The sequence below is a fragment of the Rhea pennata genome, chromosome 19, assembly GCF_028389875.1.
Source record: "Rhea pennata isolate bPtePen1 chromosome 19, bPtePen1.pri, whole genome shotgun sequence".
NCBI lineage: Eukaryota > Metazoa > Chordata > Aves > Rheiformes > Rheidae > Rhea > Rhea pennata.
The window spans coordinates 5073283-5100076 of NC_084681.1; the positions used below are offsets into that span (position 1 = coordinate 5073283).

General features: G+C 39.1%; 2 protein-coding genes across 2 annotated transcripts; one reads left to right on the forward strand and one right to left on the reverse strand.

Annotated features, from left to right (window-relative positions):
- Nucleotides 1-8060: 8060 nt before the first annotated feature.
- Nucleotides 8061-19662, reverse strand: DGKE (diacylglycerol kinase epsilon). The gene is made up of 11 exons (XM_062592101.1): nt 19232-19662; nt 18049-18208; nt 16460-16579; nt 15743-15886; nt 13714-13871; nt 13375-13426; nt 13112-13225; nt 12323-12394; nt 11606-11733; nt 10522-10633; nt 8061-10191 (listed from the first exon to the last, which is right to left on the reverse strand). The coding sequence occupies exons 1-11, from the start codon at nt 19660-19662 to the stop codon at nt 10000-10002; spliced, it is 1683 nt and encodes a 560-aa protein (XP_062448085.1). The 3' UTR covers nt 8061-9999.
- A 1008-nt stretch (nt 19663-20670) lies between these two features.
- Nucleotides 20671-26414, forward strand: C19H17orf67 (chromosome 19 C17orf67 homolog). Its single transcript, XM_062591784.1, has 4 exons — nt 20671-20729; nt 21428-21528; nt 24103-24242; nt 25917-26414. Exons 1-3 carry the CDS (start codon nt 20675-20677, stop codon nt 24217-24219), a joined length of 273 nt encoding a protein of 90 aa, XP_062447768.1. The 5' UTR covers nt 20671-20674; the 3' UTR covers nt 24220-24242; nt 25917-26414.
- Nucleotides 26415-26794: the final 380 nt, after the last annotated feature.

The window sequence follows — 26794 nt, forward strand, 5'->3', positions numbered from 1 at the left end:
ATCAGATTTAAAAGCTTAAACTTCTGAAATTATTTTTAGCGCTTCTTATCAGAGCTCTTCAAGAAAACATTTCTCGTCAAAGGAAGCCTTGCCAGCCCTGCTCCCAGGTGCTTGCACAAACAGCTGCAACTGCGGAAAAGTTGCTTTCACTTATATCACCCAGCTGAATTTAAATGTGCATTACTAGAGTTGGTCAAAAGACAAGACAACAAAAAGAAGGGATGCAACTTCTGTGAAAATACACATTTTCCTATCAAAATCACACAGGCACATGCACAAGTTTGTCGAAGCAGTAGGCTGCTAAAAATCCCAGCTAGCTTTTCGCCCCCGTTAACAGCAATGTGCTGCTCATGCAGAGCTGGCAGGACCTGAAGGTGGGTCAGGGGCCGGGCAGCTGCTGGAGCAGGGCCAGCCAGGCCCCAGCTCCACGCTCCTGGCGGGGGGAAAGCCGGGGGCTGCTGCTGCGGAGCGAGGGGGCCGGGGCAGACACAGCATGGCAGCTCTGCGGGCCCAGCGGCCGCTGTCAGAAGCGCGAGCTGCCCCGCGTGGCTGTGCCCTCGCGGAAGGGGCGCTCAGGCTGGTAGTCCGGTTTGCCATCCCCGGAGCTCTGCTTCTCTACTTTTTCCCTCGTCCTGCCGCTCAGTGCGGCTTCACAAGGGATAGCCAGCCCCCCCTTTTTGTCTTAAAAAGATTTTTAAGCAATTAATGAGTTTGTCAGCACAACTCAGGAACAGCCAGACATCCTGTTGACACACTCAAAGCACACAGGGAACAGCCCATGGAAACTAACAGCTTTAACCGCTGCTTTCACCGTTAGCTTTCAGGGGTCCGTGCACCAGAAAGCAGCATGCCTTGATTAGATTTACATGCACTGCCCTTTCTGTATTCCCGAAGGGCAACGCAGAGCTGCCACCTCTGGGGGGTGAGGTGGCTCGCAAGGGTGGCATCGGGATTTCGCTGGGGGGCTGCCACCTCGGCCCACGGTGCTGGGGCCATGGCGTTGTCCTCCTGCAACGCTGCCCGGGAGCTGCTTCGCTGTTACAGAGGCAAGTGTCATTACTGAGGACGATTTCTTGCAACCAAGATCCCCCCTCGCAAAGGATCCTTGAACCCTACAGGACTCTTACACAAGCACTGCAGCTTTCATTCACCAAACACATCACACTTATTTTTAAGAGACAGAAGTTTCACCCTGACTGGCACTGTTCCAAGAGCCCAGCTTCTCCCCACACATACCTTAGGTGGGACCTGTTACACAGCCTTGGGCTTAAACCTGGCACAAGTTGGTGCTGCACACGCAGTTTACTCCAACAGGTCTAAAAACATTTTAAAAACGTATTAAGGCTAGATCTTCTGTTAACATCCCGTGTCAGTGATCTTCAAGGCTCTGTGAAGCTCTGTTAGCTTTTTCTTGTCCAGCTAAGGAAAAAAAAAAAAAACAACACACTGCTGGATATGTGACCTGACCCTACGCTGAATGGAAAATAACATGCAAACAGCCTTTAAAAGGTTTGATTGTGGCATAACCTAGGAGCTAAGACGCTGGAGCCTCTTTTCTCTTTTGTGCAAACTAGCATGGGAACAGAGGAAAGGACTTTGGGGGCTGAAACTATGATAAAGATGAAGCAGGAGGATATATTCACTTCCAAAGGTCCAAACTAGCCCATTTGCTGCCATAAGGAGAAAGCACTGAGCCACCCGATCTCCAAACTTCTTCCAGCAGCAGCTTTCCCTTTCTGTAGAGAATACTCTATGGGCTCTGCTGACCTGCCCTCAAAATCCTCTCCCCCCCCCCCAAAAAAAAATTATATTAACAGTAGACAGCATCAAAAATTCCCTGGTTAAATTCATATTCAGAGATCGCTGTTTAAAGACAAAATATTTATAGACCCATTTCCTCCTTAGGCTAAATTCTAAAAAGAAAAAAAGAAAAAACTACCCATGCTCCCTCTCACTTCTGTTTTCAGCAATTTAGGATCTTAAAAAGAGTTAAACAATCCAAGCAGTTCATCCTCATTTATAAACCTGGAATTTAATCATTTTAAACATCTATTAAAAAGCCATATAAACTCAGCTTTTACCCCCAGATCCACGTAATAGTTTCTTAAAAATCATGCCCCTGCAGTTGATTTTATTTTTTAAGGGAAGCATGAGCCAAGTTGGCATTAAAGGTGTTAGGACAATCTGTTAGCAAGCACCCTATGTAAGGAGCTGCTGTTTCATTTTTTTTGCAGCCCAGAGCATTCCCTGAGGCAGAAGAAATTTTTAATGTTTATAGCTGTCTGCACAGAATGTTTCAGTTAATAAACGGTAATTAGGCGGCTTGCTGAGCATGCACGAAGGGAAAGGCAGTACTGAACAAAGTGAGGTAAGAGTTCTTAAGTTTAGAAGATGCACACGTTAAAGTTCCCTGCACTTTCAAAATGCAAACATCCACTAAAACATCTCATTGCTAAAGCTTATTAAAGCTGGGGAAAGTTAAGTAAAATTAGTAACATCTCTGAGAAACTGTAAGTGATTTAAAGAGGAAGCTAGAGCACTTACACAATAATCTTGTAAAAAGGTGGGAGGAGGATCAACCAGAAGTGGACATGTAGCTGCTGAGACATCATGTATGCTACCAAACAGTACCAGTTTTACATATGAATGACATTACTACATTGTCTAGAACTATTTCCAGGTACCTGAGGTCTGAAACACGTGCTCTTTGCAGAAGGATTTCAGGTAGAAGCATCATTCAACAAAACAACTGTTCTCTAAGTAATCAAACGTGTCACACTGCAGCCCTGTAAAAGCCAGGCACTTATCTTCAGCACAAGTTTATTACAGATGTGAAGACTCCTATTTGCTTTTTACATTGTGAGGAACAGGAAAAGTTACATGAGTTTAAACACTTTACTCCACACACTTTAGTCTACATATAGTACAAATTACAAGACAACAAAAAGATACATTAAGAAATTCAGAGTCAGTGCTGTGAAAAACTTACATTTACAAACTTCTAAGAATATGGAGCAGATGTCTTTCAAAGAGCTTTCTGCATGCTTAAGTCGTAAGAAACAGGCCATGATACAACCAACTGAAGGCAAAGTTTTACTCAGTCAAACCTGTGTAAATGCGGAATAAAGCCACAGAACCTGATGGAGTTCTGCAACTTCACTGAAGTTACTGCTTCTTATTGACAGAACCTGGCTCACATTAAGTGACACACATCGCCCAAATCTAACAATTGAGTAAACTTGTCACTGTTACAGGGGCCTAAGAAGGTATCATCTGCTTCAGCAATGTTGGACCAAGCCAATGAGGGAGCAAACAATGCAGAAAGCTTTTTGAGAAGTTCTAGAATCCCTCTTGCTGTGTCCACACAGCAAATAGACAGGAAAACCCCGTCCAGCTTTTACTTGTAAGAGTTTTACATGAATACCACCTCCTCCTCTCATTTCAGCCTACCTTCTTTGAAAGAAAGCAGAAAACATTGGGATTTACAAGCATCACTTGATGCCAAGAAAAGTGTAAACCACCTTTACCTTTAAAAATTTACACTACAGGTTCAAAATTATGCTGACTGCATATTTGCTTGCAAATTATATACTTTACAGATGTGAGCATTCAGTTTTGCTCTGAATTTTTGTCTTCTGAGAAGATAAGCTGGGATGACGCAAACAGCTTTACTGATCTTTGGACACTCGTATGTTTATCTTAAAATGCAACACATAAGGAAACTACTGCTTTGTCAAGTACACTTGATCATTTTTGCAATAGCTTTCTATAGGGAGAAAGCAAAAAGCACTGAATTCCAAATGTCATCTTTGTTGATTGACAAGAACTTTTACAAACTGTATTTTGAACAGCTGTTTGCATTTTTAAGTTTCTTTTTTCTCATTTAGTACAACTTCAGAATAAACACATTCAATACAAATTGCAAAAATCACAGTATCACAGTATTTCCAAACTAACTTTTTTTAAAAAAACTTAACATGCTGGTATTTTCTTGTAAGTAGTTATGACTAATTTAAGGTTACAGCTCTTGAGAGTCACATCCTTACAGTACTCTGATCACTAATTACTGAATAGAAATAACTATACATATTGAAGTTACAAGCTACAAAAATAAAAATCCATTCTGTTTAACTAAAATACTTTAGACAAAACAGTTGGAGGTACTTTAAGAATTACAATAGTTGGTAGCAGACAAAATGGCTTTTGAGGGATGTAAACTTTGAAGATACAAAATGGAATAAACTCAATATTAGCTTCTACTTCCTCTTAAAAAGAAAACAGTGTTTTTTATGTTGAAATCCACAAACAAGTTGTAAATTAAACAAAAGCCAATGAGTTACAAACAGCAATAAAGTGTAAGCACAGTAAACAGGGCAATATTAATAAGAAACAAAGTACATTTTTGAATACAGACTTTTAAATAGTAAGGGCCAGATGCTCAGCTACAGCACAAAATCACTCTCTTTACTTGAGGCATGTGGCTTTACTCCAGCAAAAGTCTCTCTCTGAGAACCTCAAAATCTGAGCTGGGTATTTAGCACTCTTACTAAGCTAAAAAAAAAAAATGGATTATATGCTTTTGGAAAGGTAGCCTGAACAAATTTAAATACACATATAAATTCTCTCAACATACCTAGTTGTTAAATGAAGAAGTGGTGCTCCATTATGTTATTCCTGTGTTCAGGAAGCAGCTACAGTTTCTCAGAACAAAAGTCATCATTTTAAAATAAGGGTTCACATTCAGCAGGATCAGTGACGTTATTAGTACTTTTAAATCTAAAGATATCCTAGCTTACTCCTAACTAGAGGGTCTTTTTTTTTTTCCTTTCCCTTTTTAAAAGAGAAAAAGGGAGAAAACTGCTAATACTAGGACTCAAAACCCTTTTTTATTCTGCACTTTATCTAGAACACATGCAAAGATTAAGTATCCTTCTCTTAACCATGGATTAACTAACTAAGCTACAATGATGATCTTCAAAAAAGAGAGTGGTTTGTACTAAATAAAAAAAAAAATCCCCCCTCTCCCTCAGAAAACAGTATGTACTATAACATTCATACTGTTATACTGATACAGTGCTTTGAGTTTTTTGTTTTAATTGTACAGTTAGATATAATAACATACACTTAAAAACAAAAAGCTGTGAACCCCAGCACACGCAACGCGGAACCAAAAGGAATGGGACAAAATGATACTAGAAACTTCAACTATTAGTTCAGAGAACCTGTGGAGAATGGGGAGATTCCTTGCCAATAGTGAAGAGTGAACACCATAATTTCAGAATAAGCAAGGGAGACTGGGAACACAACATCTTAGAAGCGCATTCTAATATCTTGCCATACACTAACTTGAGTAAATTGGTGATTAAAGTGATTAAAAAAATCCAAACATGGGGGGTGCTCCATTAAAAATAAGTTGCATTAAAACCATTCTGATTTTCTCTGCTGACAAGCTAACTGATATGAAGTATCGCTATTCTGACTGTAGTGGGGCTTTTGACACTGTCCCATCTGACATCTTCTGGAGGCAAATAAGTCAGTATAAAATGCATAATTAAATGATTGAGGAGGAAAAAAAAAAGAGTGCCTACTGAGCAGTCTGAAACACTCCCAAGAAAAAATGTACAGGTGAACATAAATTCTTAATCCTAATCATCTGAAAATTATACTGAATAAATTTAACTTATTCTTGCTATAGCATTGCCTCAGAAAGATGAATTAGTCTCTAAGATGTGTTCAAACACTGTAGCATTACCTACCCAGGAGAAACTCAGGTCTGTTTTCCAAGAGCAAGTCCTTAATGCTTCTGACTAAAGTAAATTGTATTTTCAAGTTACCTAGTGCCTAAGAAAAGCAAGACTTGAAAAAAAACTACAAAGGGACGATAGTGAAATTAAACACTTAAAGAAAACTGTCAAATGCATAAATTTAACTAGACTGTCTTTACATTATGAATACTAAATGTAATTCATAACAATAGCTAAGAGGCATCCAAATTTGAGTTTTCAGCTAAATACACACTTGAAACAGAAGTCTAGCCACTCCATAAGAAAGAAAAACAGAATTATGTTCTCTAATAACTTCAATAATTCCAAAGTACTTTTAAAAGTATGCTCTAAATATGCCATAAGCTGCTTTAAATATCAAGAATTATAGAAATACAGGATGCCATTGTTTTTTATTTAAAGATGAAAAATCTAAAGTTTGGATCTGAGACACCTTTTTATAGAGTCCAAACATGAAGGAAAAAATCCCAAATGCAGTGCATCTAAAGCAGCTTCTTTTAATCCTGCTATGAATTGATCAAAGTGAAAAAACAAAGCCTACGACAAAAGGCTCTCTACGCATATGAAGACACACACGCCTCCTCTCAACGTATGCATGTGTAAACCAACCAGGTTTGAGCAAGATAAAGCAGTTCACTCACAGAAAGCCTTTCCATGCAAGTTTAAGTTTTCTGTAGTGCACTTCACATGACTTCAAACCCATAATAAAGTTATCACAATCTGATCAGCCTGCAGTTAAACTAGCGTATGCTGCAATAAGCTTTGTGAATTCACTTTTGAATGCTTAACAGTTTTTATATAGTGTAATTTTGTGTAAAATGTAAAGACTGCGAGAAGCTAAAACTATTCATTGTCTTTCTGAAACACCCCTTTCACCATTTGATTGCTAAGAGTGCAAGGGAGAATCCTTCAGTGCAGGATATGAAGTTCAGCCCAAGAATCCCCTCCTCTGGATGGAGAGGGCAGTACAAGATTTTTAGCTTTCCAATCTTAGTTTTCAGGTAAGACTATACAGTAGCTATTTGAACCAGTGCTTTATGCCTTTTACCAACAACATTAAAGAAAGCATGTAGCAGTTTCACATCCACAACACACAACAAGCAGCTACAGCTATTTTACAAACTAGAAAAGTGCTTTACGACTTCACTCGCATTAGCGTTAGAATTTGGGAGCCTGTTGCTGACATTTACCACCTGCTGTTGGACTAAGACTGAATCACGCCAATTCAAATCCATGCAACTCAAAACCAACTCATTCTGCAACATACTGGAAAGGAGGACACATTTAAATCAAAGGACATAATGCTGGAAACAGCAAGACTTCCCAAATTCTAGCGCTAGTATTTATGTCAAACAAAAAAGTTTGTCGTATATACGACAACTACATACAGTTACAGTAGAAGGATGACCAACCCCACGTCTGATTGGGAAATGGACACTTCAACTCTGTAGAATATTCTCCATACATAAACACAATTTTACTGGAGACTCTTCATGCCTGAAGTTGCTGAGTTTGCTACTTTTCATTTGCTGCAGTCACCAGTCATTTTATGAAACGCTGCCGCCTTCTTCCTACCACACCCAAGAAGAGGGTGGCCTGCCCAACGCGAGCAAGGCCATTTACAGGCTGTTCTCCCAAAGCATCAAGTGCCCAACTAGATGCTCCTTTCACTTCTCTTACACTTCTGCAGAACTAAAAGGGGATTTAGGGTTCCCAAAGACTATTTCACACATTTAGGACAGGATTCCTAGGAAGCTGCAATAACTAGGAGGATCCAGTCTGCATAAATACAGTACCCGGGTGTTCCCCGACCCAGGCAAAACAGAAGTGTAGAAGCTGTCTCACCTACTGTAGAGAGCAAGGCTTTTCAAAATCTTCACATCATTTTTTTTCCCCTTAGATGCTGCGAGTGCAAAGACTGAAGTTTTGGAACTGTTTTATATCCTAAGAACAGTTAACTGTTTGAATAATTATATGATCAACTTCAGGCAGCTTTTCAAACTCTATTATGAATAACTGAGACCAAGCAGCCAGTACTGTAATTTCTCTTGAGAAAACACTGCTTTTCATAGCACATACCCTGCATTTCCAGAGACTTGCAATTTGTTTGTAAACAGTAGTTTGAGAACCACAGCATAGAACTTAAATATTTTTTTTAGGATGCTGATGTTTATAAGTTAGTCACATAAAAATAAATTAATAACTAGTAAGATCCTTAAAGTTAATAAAAAAATCTATCTTCATCACTAAAAAAAAAAAATCAAAAGAACGGGTTTATTCAATATCGCATGTTTCAGGGCATTTTAAATACTTATATATTTAACTATTCATGTTCTCCATATTCACATATTATAAAATAAAGTGAGCTTTATATGGCTAATGAACATGTAATTTACAAATGGCTTCTGCTTTACAGTTTGTTACACTGATCACATTTTCAGATATCTATAAATTCACTGATAATCAGTAGTATTTAAGATCTAGCACATATAACAAATACCATTGAGTTAAAAATGCTCTCCAAAGAGGATTTCAATGGAAGGTTTTAAAAATACTGACTTTGTCAAGGCTTCAATAAGTTATTTTAAAATGTAAATAGTTAATTCATTGTAAATGCAAATTTTTTGTTTTATAGATTATTGTAAAACAGTTTCATTTTACAAAACCTAGAAACACATCCTAATTTACCCAATGGCATTGCTTTGTTAGCATAAAGATTAATAAAAAAATAAAAAGGAAAACTCAGGAGTTTTGAAAAAAGCAGTAATATTCCATGTTCAGATCAAGGCCCCTCAAATTCTCTTACTGTCCTTAGCTTATGCAGTGTACATTCAACATAAATCCACTTGCTACTTGGAGATCACTTTCAAAAAATCCACTGGGCTTGAATGAATCACTCAGTGACAAAATTTAAAGTTTAACTCATAGCTCTAAGCTGCTGCAGGCTTAAAACACCTAAAACAGGGGGAAAAAAGACGATCTTTTCATCTGTTAATAATGAAGATGTTTTCACCTGAGAAGCTTTTAACCTGAGAAGCTTCAGATACATCAAACTGACAGTTTGTGTGTACTGTTGCATGCGTTCTTAATGTTTATCATCAACATAGGCCATCAACTTTTTTTTGCGGCCATCTATTCATATGGAAAATGCAGACTTAATCAGAAAACAAGTGTTTCTGTGCGTGGGTTCCCCCCTCACAACCAAGTTTAACGCAGTAAGGCTAAAACCTGCTAACCTCTGCAAGCTTAGCTCTGAACCTCCACTTAAAACTGACACGGTTAACAGACTAACTTGCTGTATCATTTTCAGCTAACTACCAAGATTTTTACGAGTCTTTTAGAAACACTGCTGATCTTCATAATTTAAAGCCCTGCTATACACATCTAAAAAGACAGTTCCCTTGTCCATGGTCTCCAACAAGCCTACTCAAGAACTAAGACATACTGCTGTAATTAACCCCTTACTTCACTGAAGCAGTTAGCCATAAGACCATTCAGTGCAAGTCATGGTAGAATTATTTTGATGCTGTTTCTTGGGTACTGAGGACCTCAGGAGACTCTGCTTTGTCTCACACAGCCATTGAAAGAGTCACTGGCTAACAGACCATTTCCAGAAACAACTTCTCTAAAAACACCTTCCTTGCTTACCTCCTTCCCAGAAGATCCCCAGATCTTCCACTCTTCCTGTCAAGAGCGCTAGATATGTACTGCACAAGCAGGTGCTCAGAAAAGCATTTCCCACTCCCCCAGAAAAAATGGCAGCCAGGAACAGTTCTGCTAGAAAAATCAACCCATATCCTATTTGGTCTGCTTTTCTGTTCTAGAGCTGTTCCTGGGAAAAAAGGGCAGGTGGAAGCAGGCCAAGCTCCCACGTGCTCCCCTTTCTGGGAGTAAAAAGCCTTTTGCACACTATACCGTGCATGTGACGACATCTGCTAGCACAGCAGGGAAAGGCTGCAGTATCTGCCCTTCTCCTGCTATTGGAGTAACTAACTCCTCCAGCGGGAAGGGCTGGGCACCACCAATCAAGAAGGCAGAATAGTTACAGTAATTGAGCTGTGAAAGATTTCATGAATGTGAAAGCATGGCTTTTTCCTCAATCTAGTTTGTTCACAAGCATGAACCTTACAGCATAAGCCTTCATCTAGATTAAATGTTCTCAGTGTTTTTAAACAAACTTCAGTTTATCACTGTGTTACATTGAGTCCTCCAAAATCTATACATCTTCATCTGTCTGCTCTCTCATGTGCTCTTGCTCGGACACACTGGAAGCGTCGTCATCTGTTTGTTCACCAGAATGATACAACATCAGTGCATGCGTCTTATGAGTTATGGTAACAGTGCAAGGCCCCTGAGCCCATGGTTCACCATCCACCTGCATTGGCATCTTTGAACTCTTCAAAATCAGCTAGTATTAAACAGAAGAACACACAGAAATCATAGCAATTTAAAGCAGCTCTGAAGACATCTTCTACGTCTACAATGAACTGATGCTGCAAGGTTTCAGCCTTGCGAGGAAGAATCTTAGTATATAATTACTTGGACTCATACGCCATCAACTACAACAACTGAGGCTTGCGAATTATGACATAATTAACTCTTACCAAGCAAGAGAAAAAACCAATCCAACTACAAATTGAAACTTTAGAACAAAGACTTGACCAGACAGTTCAGCACTTGAAATTGTATACTGTATTTTGAAAAGATATAGGCAAACGCATTTATAAATACCACTTACCCTCACTGTATGTGCCTGCCCTAGACGAACAGGATTTGCTAGTTTCACCTGTATCTGGGCACAGTGGAAAGAACCATGAACTCCAACAACTTCCAGCAATCCATCATCATGCCTATGAATTAAGAGATACTTTTCTAAGTGATGTTAATCAGATCTTAAATACCAGTCCAAATATGATAGCTCTTTACCGCTACTATTATAGTGAAGATGAGTGTTGTTTTATAAGTGTGCTTAAATTATCTATTTCTGCTGAATAACAAGTCACATAAGAATAGCCGACCTGGATAATCCCAAAGGTCTACTTAGTCCAGTACCCTCCCCCCCAAAAATGTTGTTAATAGATGATGTCAAGGAAAAACATACAAAAAACATGGCAAGTATGGAGCAGTACTCCAGCTGGTACTCCCTCCTTGCATCTGGCAACTAGGACTGATGGACTTTCCAAGTCATATTGTGCATGTACATTATTTAAGGCCCTCAGTGGATTTCTCTTCCATAACTTGTACAACTGCTTTTCTGTCTTTTTACATAGTTCATCTACAGAAAGATTTCTCTCAGCTACTTTTTTTTTTTTTTTTTTTTTAGGATTTTGATAAAAAGATCTCCAAATCTTTTCAGAAATACAGGCTCATCATAAGCAATGTATGCTACAAAATAAGCATAATACAATCATAAGCAAGAAACACTAAGAAATGTTTATATATTTGTCTTCTGAAGAAGGAAATCACATGAGATAAGAACCAACGTGTCCATCAATTCTTTTTCAGTATAGCTCCAACCAACTTACTTGGCACAAAAGTTGTATTTTTGACTTGCCTTGTTAATACTTTTATATTTATATATGTTGTATTTTTACATTTTAACCTCAAGACATCATCTTTTCTATTCTAAAACAGACATATTTTACACTTTTTGAAGGCTGAATCTCTAACATGAAGCAAATAAAAATTCAAGATAGTCTACTCATGAAGAATCTTCTAAATTTCAAATGAGATTGGTCAAGTAAACAAAGCCTGCTGGAGGGGATTCCTTACACTACAAGAATTCCTCCAAGAAAAATAAAACTTGCTGATGCATTGTATACCTTGCCAAAGGATAAGGTTCATCACCCATTCCTTCCCAGAGTCTACAGCCACCTCCCCAGTATCCAATGTTCAGAACTATGATGCCTTCCAAGTTGGGCAACTCGATTCTCTCACCATCCAACTCTAGCTTTAAAAGACAGACAACACAAGTTAGTCACTGCGGATCAAATTCAGCACTTCAGTATATGCTAGTTGTTATCTTTATGCATTTATTAGGGCTTCGCTAAAATTAATGAGAAACAAAAACACCTCTGAGCAGAACTGGCACATACAATAGAATGTTTCCTCTACATAATTAAAAAAAATAACTTCTGACTTCACAACATGATACTTGAAGCTGTGATCACCAATTTCTTTTACTTGAGAACAATAAAGGAACTCTCATTTACAAGTCTCTGGTGCTTAAATCAAATTTTATCTGATTATCAATATTTAAACTGAGAAACCTGAACCCAGAAACCTGAGTCAAAACCGCAAAAGAATTTAGGAATCATCCATAAATTTAGAGGCATAAATTCCACACAGTAAGATGCAAATAGCCAACATCAAAAAAACCTCAGCAGCTCCGGAACCATCCTACACATAGGTATTACATTGTAGACATGGACTGCAAAGCTCTTCCCTTTTGCTTTCACTGGGAAAGCTTTTACATCCCTTCAATTGTTCAAAGAACAAACGGACAAAAGTTAACAAACAAAAACAAAACACCCACGTACCTCAACCTTTTTGTTGAGATCTTTACATTCTTGTACTAAACAGTCTTTGGTTCCATAGAAAAAGTAAACAGCCTATAAAAAAGAAAAGAAAATACTATTTTAAATAGTCTTATGTACTGTATCTTTTTCTAAAATACTAATGTATAGTTCTGTGAGCCTTATTTAAAATTCATACCTAACAAAATATTTGCATATCCTTCAAGTTCTCTTAATGAGCTAAGCTACAATTCTCACAAGAACCTTGTTTTCCCTTTTAAAAGGAGGAATGGGCAATATCCCCAACCCACTAAGTTTCAAAGCAAACAAAAATTAAACAAGTGACAGCATAAATATAAACAAGCTAGCAAAGGCAAGCCAAAAACTTGGATACAGGCTGGAAACATATTTAATTAAAGGTCCTCTCCCTAAGGAAAATGAGCACAAACTTTTATAAAATGGGACGAAAGGAAGTAGTGGAATAAAGCAATATACCACAGTGCGATATCAGAGCACATATTCCACACAAACCTGGGGCTAACAACAAGGAGGAAACAAACAAACAAAGAAACAAAGCACAGTGTAATGGCAGGTCAACAGTGCAGCTGTGTGGAAAAAACAGAAAACTACAGTTTGTTAATATCTAAAGACATGTATTTTGTTTCAACCTTGACAAAAGGGTCTAAAGGCTGAAAATCCAACACAGCAATTAAAATGGAACTCTCAGACTTATTTAGAAGCACTTCTATCACAGTATGCAAGAAAAAAAAAACCTGCAGAATATTACAAAAAATAGCTTTAAGTCAAACACACCTTATTAATAATTCTGCTGGAAAACAGAGAGGGAGTCTTCTCACGATGAGCATGGAAATTTAAAGCCATAAGAGCATCAGGTCCTACAGAAAAGTAGTTGTTCATTGTGAACACCTGTCAGACAGAAGTTTGTTAAGATCATATTAAATTTCATATTATTAGGATTTTAAAAGTTACGGTTTTAATAGAAGCAGATAAACAGAAGAGTAAATACATCCACCTAGGTATTCCACAAAATCTAAATTTATAACTTCCAACCATACCTTTGGTTTCCTTAAATTGTAGTATCCTTTGTTTGTTACCTGAACCTTCCATCTGAAAAAACAAAAGCCATTGCTCAGACACCTGACAGATACTGTTCTCATTTAGTATCAAATCTGTAGTTAAGAATCTCATACCTATACTGAAGTCACAAGATTCAGATTTAGTTAGTTATGAAAGAGTTAAACACTGTAAACTGACTAAACAAAGAGTAATTTTGAACCTCAGTTATTCTGTAGTTCTCTACCAGCAGACTCTTTACGTATACTGCTGTAAAAGGATATCAATAGCTCTCTGGTAATATTTGCTTCTATATAATGTATTTTTTCATTGTTACTTACCTGTCTAGCTTGACTCCATCTGCTTCCATGACATTTCGTAAGATTTGTTCTACAGGAACTTCTCCAGCATAGCCTGCACCCCAGCCCAGTGTATTAGACAGATCATTGCCTGTTCCTAGAGGTAAGATTGCAACTTGTGGAATATAGCGTTCTTGCCCCTGTGACACAGAAAACTGAGTATCAGCTCCCTTTTCAGTGTTCTTTTCTCCTTTTTATCCCCAAATATTCAGGTTAAACAAATGCCATTAATCCTGGGTGCATTAATCTTCTTGCATATTGCAGAATGATACAGCTGGCAGCAATACCATAGCAGATGGTGTAGCTAAGAATTTATGGTAGGGATAATGCAAAATCTTAAAGCATTGTGGTTTAAGAACATGTGTTTCCAATGTGGAACCAATGCATTATTAATACTGAACAGAGCATCCCTCAAAACAATGATGTCTTGGAGCCGGAAGTGGAAGCCTGAATTTTTTAATCCAATTTCCTGACCATGTTGCTAATTTGCTACAATTACTCATTACTACTACTGCATGCCCCCCCAGGGAAGCGATATAAATGCTAGAGAACACAGAAAGAACACACAAGGCCATGGGACACAGAAAGGCTCTTAAAAGATGGAGTGAGGTTAGTTCTAGAACAGAGGCACATAATACTGAAGTATTTAGCCATGAAAAGAAATTCAGAGACTCAAAGAAGGAAAGTTAGCATCTAAATTTGAGAGATGATGCATACCCACAAATCAACAGATGCAGCAGGTGATAATCACCTCTGCAGATCACAAAGCAACTGTCACAGCCAGTCTCTCAAAACAGCCACCTCAAAGGTCTTTGCTTTCCCTTTACCACAAAGTTGTGCAGTTATTTCCAACCGCTATCAACTTCAGCCATGAAAAGCACTTCAAGAAAAAGTAACATTATGGATACTGTTTTTCAACAAGAGATGTTAGGTAGGCAATCTGGAGTCAAAAAATGTTTGGAATTCCAGTGCCCACAAGCAGTTTTCAGAATCTGAAAAGGTAGTAATTTGAGTACTTGGAAGCGAACAAATATCCAAACTGCATCAACTGTGTTGGCTCTGGGGGTCAGCATATCAAGTGTCCAAGGCTAAGAAACCAAGCATTCGTATTGGTTAACCTTTACAGTTATGCCTTATTGCATTTTTACTTTATTAGTACTTAAAAATTCTCAAGTTCAGTTTAATTATGTATTCAGTTCTAATGATAGCCATTTCATGTATTAATAGGAAAGTAGCAAAAAAAACCTGCTACTAACAATTCAGCAATTGGTCCGACTCAGGGCTGAAACTTAAAAAAATTAACGCTGTTGTAAAACGACTTGCTTTCTTCCCTTAACCAGTAGGGCTATTCTCTAATGAGCTCTCTTTTCCTACTAATTATTCTTGATTCTTAATTTTCTCAGGAGTCCTTACTAATAGCCTGTAAATTGAGGTACATTCTATTTCAAATCAACAATAAATACATAACAAGTTTTTTCTCCTTCACTTACTGTTAACAGGTAATGCTACAGGCTAAGAATCTTTAAAGGACAAAATAAATAGCAGAAGCAAATAATTACACACATTCATGCACTGGCACTATAAACACTATAGTCAGCAAAAACTAGGATGTTATTACAGAAGACAAAGCTTTGGGAGAAATAAGCAGTGAGAGCAGAATATACATTATTAGTAGTGTTACTCATTGCAAATTAAATCTCTCTTTAGAGAAAAAGTGAAAGAAACAATGCATAAAAGTGTTCTGAAGATTGTTCTTCTTTTTCCACAGAAAAGAACAACTTTAAATAAACATTTAAAATCTAAAGCTTTTATGTTTTTCCTGAACTACAGGGCTTCATAACAGAACAGTTTTCCCTCTACCCACCAATAGGAATATGCAGTTCAGCAATTAATTTTCTACAGACTTATTCATTGACATCATCAATGAACACTGTAAGAGATTAACGTTTAGCACTTCAGCAGTCACAAAACTCACTTCACCGTAAAAGATGTTTTAATTTAAACACAATACCTTTATCTTCATTTCATCAATTGCATCTAGGACCCAGCCCACTGTGCCATCCCCACCACAGACAAGGACCCTGACAGCATTACAAGGCAGCAAGGTACAAAGCTGGAGTGCTTTAGCAGGTGTAATTTTGCTTAGATCAAAAACCTAGAATAAAGAAAAAAGAGCAGGTCAAAGTTTGGAGAACATGACCCAGAATTTGCCTCAATAAGTTCATTCTGATGCAAAGCAGACATTTTCCATTTACGATATTACACTAGTAAATGAGCAGTCTTGACTTACGAGCAGGATTCAGTCTCCCAGATTAACAAAGTAACTCCAGCTGCTTCATTAGGAATAAATGTCACTGATAAATCAAGCAGACCAAGTTCTAAGAAAAGTCTGTATCCAGTAACATTACAGTGAGTTTTGTAAAGATGAATAACCTCAAATTAAAAAAAAAAAGTATTCCGGATATGAAAAGGTTTATTCTTTACAGCCTTACTGTGTTTGTTTTAAATATATCCCATAGTGATTTCTATCAGTCTACATTATAAGGCTGTGTTTTGAACTTCAAATGAAGAATATTAAGGTATACTCAGGAAATCCAAGGAGCAACTGCCTTACATCAATATCCTGTGCCATCCCAGTGGTTTTTATGAGGAAAGAAACAATACAAAGTTACAACTGTAAGAAACTGTCATTTTCACAAGCAATGATTTAAACAAATACAAATATTACCTGAACAGGATTCAGTAGAATTTTAAATTCTCCTAATAAGGTTTCACCCATGTTGTTTCCACTACGAGTATTAGCCAGTATGATTATTGGGATCCAGTGTTTTCTGCAGTAAGGTACAATCTACAAAAAGATAGCAATTAGTCACCGAAGTACTGTGTGAGTAAAAAAGTGTTTAGAGTAGAAACAATTAGGAAGCTAATGATTAGTCTGAAATAGTAAAAACATAAACAAATACTTCTGACACACCAACTAAGAGGACAGTTTTACATTGATTTCAATCAGTAGCATTCAAAGTTGAAGACTTCTGTTCCTAAAGTACTTAAGAAAACAGATCCTATGATGTTACAATGTAATAGAAAAGCACAAATCATCAAATAGCTGTTTAAGTAGCTGCTATGTTTTTCATGGATTGTTTTGCTAGCTAGCTGTTTACGATGCATTTTCAACAGTTATCCTTGAAAAGCACCTTGACAGATGACTATTTTAAGCCTAAATTGATTTTGTCTTAAAAATCCAACTACAAATCAGCTGAAAGTTGGATTTAGAAAATAAACTTACAAAATTATTACTACTTTTGACTTTTTTAAAAAACAAGTTTACAGTCTCTCTTTCAAGGGCTCCATTTTGTCTCTATTACTCAAACTAACAAACACTTCTTGAACACCTGCACTACACTGCTACAAGGGTTCTGCAGGGAACACCTTGGCTGTGGATCAGCTAAGCCTTACACACAAATGGCTATGCTGCTAGGTGATGTGATTTTGCCAGCTTATCGTCCCTGCATCCAAGGGATACTGTGTCATTCACAGACCTTATTAACTCCACATATAATTAAATAAATTTAGTAATTCTCTACCTGTTTCACCTTGTACAAAACCATTCCACTATACCACCATCATAACTTTTTGCCACGTTGGGGAGCTCATATTAAATTGTTTTCCTAAGATCTTTATAGGCATTACTTTCCAGACAATAAGTCCTCCCAATCACAACATAATACTGTACTTCAGAAAGTAGGGTTGCCATTATATACGCTACGTTTCAATTCAAATACCATATTTTAATTGACGGCTACCAGTTCTTTAAATTAAATACGTATTTTTAAGAACTGTGTGGCCTTCTAGAACCAGCTCTTTAAATTAAATATGTATTTTTAAGAATTGTTTGGCCTTCTAGAACTTCTCTAGTAAAATACTATGTATATGCATACACATCAGTGCATTTATCTACATCCAGATGACAGCCGGTTAAAGTCCTGTGGCATGCAGTAACAAGGTGACCATAAAACACAAAGTAAAAGAGCACTCTTCAACGTGGGAAGATATGCGCAGAATACCTAAGGAAGGCACTCAAACCTCAGTATTGTTTTGGAACAATGAAATCCAGATGTCTGTTCAGCTTCAACCATGATGTTAATAATATGAAAAACATCTTCAGAGAAACGTAACCATTTGATACATACCAAAATATTCAGCATACAGTCATCAACCCAACCACACATTTTGTCAAGTTGATATATACTTAGTTCCAGTTTTACTGTCTGTTTTTATTTTTATGTATTATAAAAATGAGAAGGAGTAGATAGTTACCTTTTCATAATCAGTTCTTTTGTCTTTACGCATCTGGTTGACAGCAGATAAGTAATACGGTGGAATAATCAAGTCTCTGAATTCTCCAAATGTACACTCCTCATTCTTTAGAGAATTCTGCATGCATTCATCATGTACAGTATGCTGACACCACACACATCTGGGGAAAAAAAAGAAACAAAGACCTCAAGCAACTGGTGCACTATGTTGCTTATCTATTTTATATGGACTAACTTTCTGAAAAGTACTTATGTTTACTTGCACCATTATGAGTAGTGTTTTAAGCATATTACAAAAAAAACCCGACATTTATATACACTTTCAGGGAATGCATGTGTTGGCTATCCTGAAAAAGCTATCCTGGAAAAGCAACTAGAAGGGGAAATACTGTAATACCTACTGCCAGCTTCTGCAGAATGTTAATCCTCATTTTCCCCTCCAAAGTCTTGGCTTAAGCAGCTGTGAAAGCTATTTTTGGAGTCCTTCTAGTTTAATCCAGCACAAAACAACAGTAGCAACGATAGCTGCCATGCAGTGCAGACAGTGATTACAGTCTGCAACTTTTCTTCTTCTTCCTTCCCCTCTTTGTACCCCAATTCCTCTCTTCACCCCCTCTCAAGGTTTTAACTCTCTCTCAAGGTTTCATTCCTGAAGGTTCTCCTCATTCACTCATTCTGCTTTCTGACACAGTAATCTGACAGCATCACACAGAAGGCAAAACAAAAACCAGGCTGAAACATACACTAGAAAGACGAAATCTTTTCAGAAAGTTAAGGTCACAGTTACCCTGTAGGCAGGACTTGGATCATTAGCACAATACTGTGGCATAATATCCCACACGTGTCTAACGCTCTCCGCTTTGCAAGCAGAATTAGCGATACTGGTGCAAGCCCATTTAATGGTTCCTTGACGCTTTGGGGGCTTTGCATCACTCTTACCACAAACGGGAAGGAGGACTGTATCGCAACAGCTTTTAAGAACTCCCCATTAGTCGATCAGGGGCATTCGAGAGAATCAAGGCATCTCTTCATAACCTAAGCGCGTTACTAGCACAACGCAGCCGCCCGTATTGCAGAGACGCGCCAGCGGCGCGGCCGAAACCGCCGCCGGCGAGCGCCGCCGGGGCGGAGCAGCGGCTCTGCGGGCGCGGCGCGGCGGCCCGGCCGCCCCTCCCGCCCGGTACCTGTAGTCGCAGAGCTTGGGCTGGGTGCCGCACTGCTGCCGGCACACCAGGCAGTAGCTGCAGAGCGGGACGTTGCCCCGGATCCAGTGGTGGGGCATGGCGGCGGGGGCCCGGCCGCCGCGGGCGAGCGTCTCCTTGCAGGGGAAGCGGCGCTCGGCGCGCTTGAGGCAGCCCTCGCCGGCGCGGCGCCCGCAGCAGCGGCAGAAGGCGCCGCGCAGCACGGGCTGGCCGCACACGCAGCAGTACGAGGGCTGCCCGAAGAGGTCCGTGTAGCGCCAGTCGTGCTTGCTGCTGCGGAAGATGTCGCGGATGAGCAGCTGCCGCCGGGCCCGCTGCAGGCTGCACCACAGCGTGACCAGCACCGGCAGCAGCACCGAGCACAGCGTCCACAGCGCCAGGCGCCACTCGGCGCCGCCCCCCGGCTCCTCCATCGCGCGGGGCCGGCCCGCGGGGCCCCCTAGCTCGGGGAGCCGGCGGGAGCCGGCGGCGCCGGGCAGCCCTGAGCCCCCATCGCGGCGGGGCGGCGGCGGCGGCGGCGGCCGCGCTCCCGGGCGGCCGGTCCGCGCCTCCTCCCCTCAGGCCGCCATGCGGCTGCCGCAGCCGCCCGCGCTGCGGAAGCGGAAGCGGCGGTTGCTAGGAGGCGGGGGGCGGGGCGCGGCGCGGCGCGGCCGCCGATTGGCGGGTTTGTCGCCGATTGGCGGGTTTGTCGCCGACTGGCGGCTCGTCGCCGCCGTCGCTGTGGGCCGCGAGGGCGCCGTGAGGGCGCTGGCGCCGCGGCGGGGGCTGCTCGCGCCGAAAGCGAACGGACAAACGCGGTGCGCCGCAGCGCGGAAGCGTTCAAGTGTGCGACAAACGCCCCATAACGAGATGCGGCGTTAGCACCGCGGAAACGCCCCTGCCCCCGGCGGCCCCGCTGGCCCGCCCGCCCCCCGCAGCCGCAGGGCGCGCGGGCACCGCGGCCGGCCGCTGCCCTGCCCCGGGCGCTGGTGGCGCCGCCGCCCGGCGACGGTTAACGGCGGGTAACGGCCGGTTACGGCGCCTGTGGCGATAAGGGCAGTAAGGGGCAACCGTCTTTTTTAAACACAGAAACCAGAAACAACCCAGTCGTTTATCTTGGGCAACTGAAAGCGTCCCTTGCTTTGCTAAACGCAAGGTAACACGTTAAATCTTCACAAACTCCAAACGCCCAGTGCAGCTCTGAAACCCGAGGTGCGAAAACAGCCTCGTGTTTGCTTTCCCTCAGGAGCAGAGCTACGCGGAGAATGTGTGAGCAGGTAATAGCCGTATTCAAAACGTGGGGCCAGATGTCTTCCAAATCCAACTGTGAGTCAAATTAGTTGGAGCATAAACAAACATTTGTGACTGACGTAGCTGCTTCAAGTAGGCTGCAGCCCCAGTCAGCATTACTCATTTTGGAAAAGACTGAGGGGAAGCAGAATCAAAATGAAGAAGTTACTTGTGTTTATCTTCATTTTGGTCCTCCTGACAATTTTTGCAGGTAGGAGCTTATATATAACAAATCTGCTTATGCATGTAGAGCTGCAGAGCCTATTATAGTAACATGGGTCTTTTATATTTAATATCTTTGCATGTTACTTTCAACACTTAACTATATAAAGAATTAAATACGGTATTACATCGGAGGATTGCCATGATTTGATTTTTAACATCCATGCTATTGTATTAGATATTTTACTCGCTACATTACCAACACTATAGTCATTTATTGCAAAACAGAACTGTTTCATGAGTTTACAATTTTAATACTACTTTACCAAGACCTCATGAGTTAAATAGTCATTGCCATCTCTCTATTGCAACAAAAGTTTACCACATTACTTCAAAACATAATTTTAAAAAGTAAAGCAATATAGAAAAGAACAAAGAAAAGGAAAAGTTACTATTGTCAGCGGTTAAATGGTGCTGTCATATTTTCTCATTTTAGACAGTAACATTAATGTGTTGGGTTTGCTTCACCTGGCAGAAGTAGACTATAGAAAGCACAAGTGTAAAAATGCTTTAAAATTCCACTCGTATCTCCTGGAAAGCAGTAATCCCCTGGGAAGGGACTCTAATGAAAGAACACTTTGTATATAGACAGAAATCAGGTTTGAAGGACAATTTATTTTACATTTGAAAGATAAAATATTACCTTTTTGGTAATTTCATATTTAATTTCTGCTTTTCCACTTTTAGACACTTCTCCAATTTTGAATGAAAAGGAAGCCAAACAGATTCTGAGAACTCGTCGTGAAGACAGACGCAGAAAAGCTGGTTTCCCTGATGAGCCAATGAGGGTGATTTATGATATTTATTTTGAAAGTAAATTAAGTTAAAAAGTTTTATTTGTGCTTAATACTAGATTTTTATAAATGTAATTCCAAGCATAAGTGCAAATAGTTACAAGTATCACCCTTTTAAACAGTTGAATTCTTTTGTGGAATATTTTTAAGCCCCTTTGCATTCTTCAATTACTGTTAAGTAGCATTCTGTAAATGCTGAATATTGCTCAGGAAATGTATGCTTGCAGAGCATGGAATTATTTATCATCTAAAGGTATCACAGTTCAAAAATGCAGATTAAATTATTGAGAAGAAAGTGCCTTTTCATTTGTAGAAATGTGGAGTTCATCGGGTTGTTCCTGAAAAAATTAAAATAACAGGAAATGGTCTTCTACTTGCAGTACATTCTGCACTCAAGGCAGAAAGTAGGTGCAGGTGTCAGTGGTCAGTGTGGAGATTGAGGTACTTCTCAACTACTTTTAAAATCACTTTCTTTCATTCACTTTTTTATGAATGCTACGGACAGAATGGCTTGTAATGATATTCTACAAGTTCTTAGTTGCTAACATAATGCAACAACATTGGTTTTGTATTTAATATTTGTATTTTTTTGATTTCTAAACCTCATTACAACAAAAGAAAAAGCAAATGAAGTCAGGAGCCTTCTGTTTTCTTTGCTTTGACAAGATATAACATATAATTCTGCACTTCTCAAAAGCTACTTAAGGTATTTTAAAATTACTGTGCATTTCTTTCCAAAGTAAATAAACTGTGCTAAAATTACATGGTTCTGAAGAGGCTAAAACCACAGAAGCCAGAAAACACACAATAGATTGTGCAAGTGTGATTCATGTAAGGGGCTCAGTTTAGCAAGGTGCTGAACACTTCTCAAATGCATAGGACATTCAGAGCACTACGTACCTTGCAGGATTGAACTCGCTATGTGCCTGGTTTGTGGAGACAGCTCGTGGTTTTCCCTTTCCAATGATTATTGTATACCAGCCAAAAAGAATCCACCTGGCAGTCGCGGGTGTCTGACCATATACCACTTCCGATGTACACACTTCTTTGTCAACTGTCATAGCCATAACAAATCAAAGCTGTCACAAGAATATTACACCATGCTTGTTAACAACTTTGTACAATTAAGACTGTGAAACAGAGCCAAAAAAACAGTAGGCATGGACTTCACTGTTAACCACAACATTCAGGATGAAGTTGGTTTCCAAGCTGTTGTTAAATGAGCCTTGTAAATTAGCAGTACAATTCCCATTCATTGTTATACTCAATATACCATCAAGAACATACCACTATGATTATGTGATACTTTATATAGTAAATATATTAAACATAAATAAAACAGTAGAGAAGTTAGATTGAGTTAAATCTTATACTATAGGAAGTTACATGCATATAGATGAGGAATAAAAGGAGCTATTGCTAGAGAAGAATTTGATTCCTGACCTCCGCTGCTTTGTCCTGGCCACTTTCCATACTACTAGGATTAGTAGTAAATACTTTGTTGTGACTCTTTAGATAAGACATTCCAACCTTTTCTTTTTTTTTTCTAATATGACAAAATTTGCTTTCTGTAGGAAAACCCAAACACAAGAGTACTTGTTTTTTTCAGTAAATGCCAAGGTTTTCAGTAGAAAAGGAACTGTCTTCTGATAAAAATAACGTTCCCCACATGGAACATGAAGACTTTCCCTTCCAAATAAAGGACCGTGCCTGCTGTATCCCTGTGCACAGTCATGCCACAGCCACAAGGAGAAAAACTGATTTTGTATGGATTCTTTGTAGCAAGAAGAAATTAATGCTGGGATGAGCCTAGCTCTCTTGATCTATTTTAAGCAAAAGCTGTTTGAACTAAGCCAGATCATGCTGGGCTGGGGAATTTAATTTGTAATTCTTTGTGACACTATTTGACTTCTACAGTGCAGTTTGAATCAAAAAGCCTATTCAGCTACAGACAGCAAGAGGAACTGTCTTTTATTATTTAAAAATGTCATTTATGTTATCAACGAATTTTAGTCTTACTTTGAACAAGACCTTGCTTTTTGTCACGTGGCATCATCTCAATCATGTAGTCTTGTTTTCTGCAGGTTCACAGTATAGTCTCACTGAAAGATTTGGGCCAAGCCCCCTTGGGCTGAGGAAGAGGGAGCACAGTTAGAGGCAGGACACACTGCCCTCCAGCGAACCTCTGGTCATCTCAAAGAGCAGCATCAGCAAGTTCTACAGGCAGGATTGTTAACCCCTATTCTGTGGGGGAGAAAATAAGAAAATTAAGCATTTATCCATTCATACAGCATCTGAGGAGATTGTTTTACTACCTAGGGATTCTTAGTAATCCTTCAGGGAAGAAAAGAAATGGAGGCTAACCTAGTTGCTCGTGTCACTCTTCAAATATTGCTAACATCGCTAAGGTTTGGGTAAACTGACTGGCAGCCCCATTTCATTCAATTTAGTAATTTTCAGGAGAAATTCAGTCCGTTTATATAAACTATAAAATTCTACTGATTCATTGGGCTGACATCAGACTTGAATGGTTACATAATTAAATGACGTTTTCTTTTCTTTAAATAGGAGCATATGCTTTACCTCCAGCGCTTGGAGCAGAGATCAGAAGAACAATTCCTTGAACACTGGTTAAATCCACATTGCTTCCCACACTGCAACAGGGATTTAGTCTATCCTATCTAATGGATTTACCAGCCCCATAATTGGTATTTTTATATTTCTTATATATTTTATATTTTATATATTTGTATATTTTTACAGTGCACATTTCTTCCTTCCTAATAAAAGATGGAGCCACAATCTGGAAGAGGAGAGAAGCACCAGTGGCTAGAAGAAGCATCTTGAGCTGAAAGATGTCTGGCAATAGAATACAGCAATGGCAGGGAGCTTAAGTGTTTTAGGTATCAGATGCATCACTGTAGCTCTGCTCATGCTAATGAAACATTTGGTTATGTATTTCTCTGCTATATGGGTATAAGTTGGCTACCGAACAACATTATTATTAATGTTGCTTGAAATTGCTCCTGTTTCTTTCCTGTCTGCTCGTGTTCCTTTTCCAACTCATCTTTTTGTACTTGTTCGCTTAGCTCTCAGTGGGACCATGGCAGGATTAAACCATAGCTGTCATCCTTAAGATATCTCAGATACAGTCTGATTCTGCTAGGAGTTGAGCTTGTTCTATATTCTTGCAGCTGTAACAGTTTGCTAGCTGCTTATTTTTTAAATAGCATTCTCTATTTGTTTAGTACACATGTGGTAAACATTAACACAGAGCATTTCCATAGTGCTTTCATGGGTTATTAGTTCTGTTCATGGTTTTCAACATCAGTGCAGTGGAGAACATCATTTGCTTTATTGCCTCTGTTTATCATATGCATGATAAAGCTAGAGTTCGATAGGAAAATACACTCCAAAGTACAGCCCAGAAAACAGGCACTACTCACAAGCCAATTTGTGACAAAATAACATATTCCAATAGTACATCATGTATACTAGGTTTTTGATATAGTCGTCCTTTTTCCCCCCTGCAGTTTTGCATGCAGTTACATCAGCTCATCATTACATTCAGAAACTGCTGTTTTGGGGGTAAGGCTGTCCTAGGTGTGTAAAATATAAGTATTGATCCTCTTAAACTCTTCTGGTTACCCAGCAGCCACCTGTGATGCTAAAAGAGAATATATATGCACATCTATATGTTTTTATAACAAGATAGGCTTTTTCTTACAGTCTCTAAACAGATATTTTCAGCTGGGCTAAATTTGAATTATCACTATTAGCCACCTGCTTAATAGTCAACAGAGATTATATTCAGGCTTAATTTACCTTTTCCCACTGGTCCTAGCTCTCTAAAGACTGAACAATATATTAGTACATAAGTTTATGGTCTTTTCACAATCTCATAGTTAACTTTGTGACATAAAAACTGAAGATTTAGGGCCATATTTTCAAAACTGAAATGAAATAGAATATGGAGATAGTGTCTGTCAGGACTGGTCTGATTTGAAAGCCAGAAAGTTAATCTGCTTCAGATCCTGCTGGGCATCTATCTGTACCTGTACATACCTGAATAATTTTGAAAATGTAGATATTGGGACAGAATTCAATAGACTTTGCTAATGCACAGTAGATAGAAGGTCTGAAACTTACTTAAAAACAAAAACATAAAATTCCCAAATTTTAGCCCTAGGAGGTAAGTTGGCAGTTTTCAAAAAATCTTCCAGCTGAGACACAGCTGGAAGCTGGCTGAGTCCTACCCTGCTCACAGGCTGTTGTAAAGAATTAATTTTAGAGAAGTGCTTAAAGGATTTGAAGCCTTTTGTGTGTGAATAATATAGCCAATATGTTTATGTGTTTTAACTATATTTTCCTTTTTTTTGCAGATCTCTTCATGTGCATTTAAGATGATATGTACTTTGTGTTATGGTGGACAGGATTATTCCTGCACTGGCTATGTGCTAATTGTAGAGCTGAACCTCTTTGGAATACAGCGCAATCCTAGTGATTTAGCTAAGCTTTCAACCGTAAATGGCTAGATATGTTGTACACCACCATGTATCTTTACTTGTAGAGAAAATAATGATTGCATGTATGAATAAAAAAATCAAAGGTTTCCTCCAAGATCTCAGTTACGGGTAAGAATAAATCACCAGTCAGTGATTCTAAAAGCATTAGAATGTGTTTTTTAAGGGTACAACCTTAGACTACCTGAAGCAAAAGGAGCATAAAAAATTGTAGAAAATTGGAGAGTATAAACATGAAGAAAACATCACCCTTCTGGACTTTGGAGAAAACCTTAATTAGTAGATGTAACATTTATGCAACACTAATCTATCTTTAATTGCCTGATAAGTATTTCATGTATTGTTTCTTAATAAACGCTTGACTCAAATCCTTTTTCAGCTGATTTTGTTACCTTGGACTCCCACACTATGTGATGATAAAAATCACTCAAAGTGAGGCTCAGAATTGCAAAGTCCTAAGGAAACATTAGAGGACTTACTAGAATCAGCAGTTGGGAAGGAAGAAGGTGCAATCTAATTGTTTTGTAGTTTCTTTGCACAACTTTTCCCTTTCTTTTATAACTCTGCCAGCTCAGCCATGTATATCCAGCCACCCCTTTTCTACCAAAGTGCCTTTATAACTTACACTTTGGAACAGAAATGCTTTTAAAGTCAGATGATAAGTATATCTGCAAAACAACATGAAAAAGGTCTTGTATGACTTATGATTTGTAATTGCAGTAGAATTAGTTATGGAC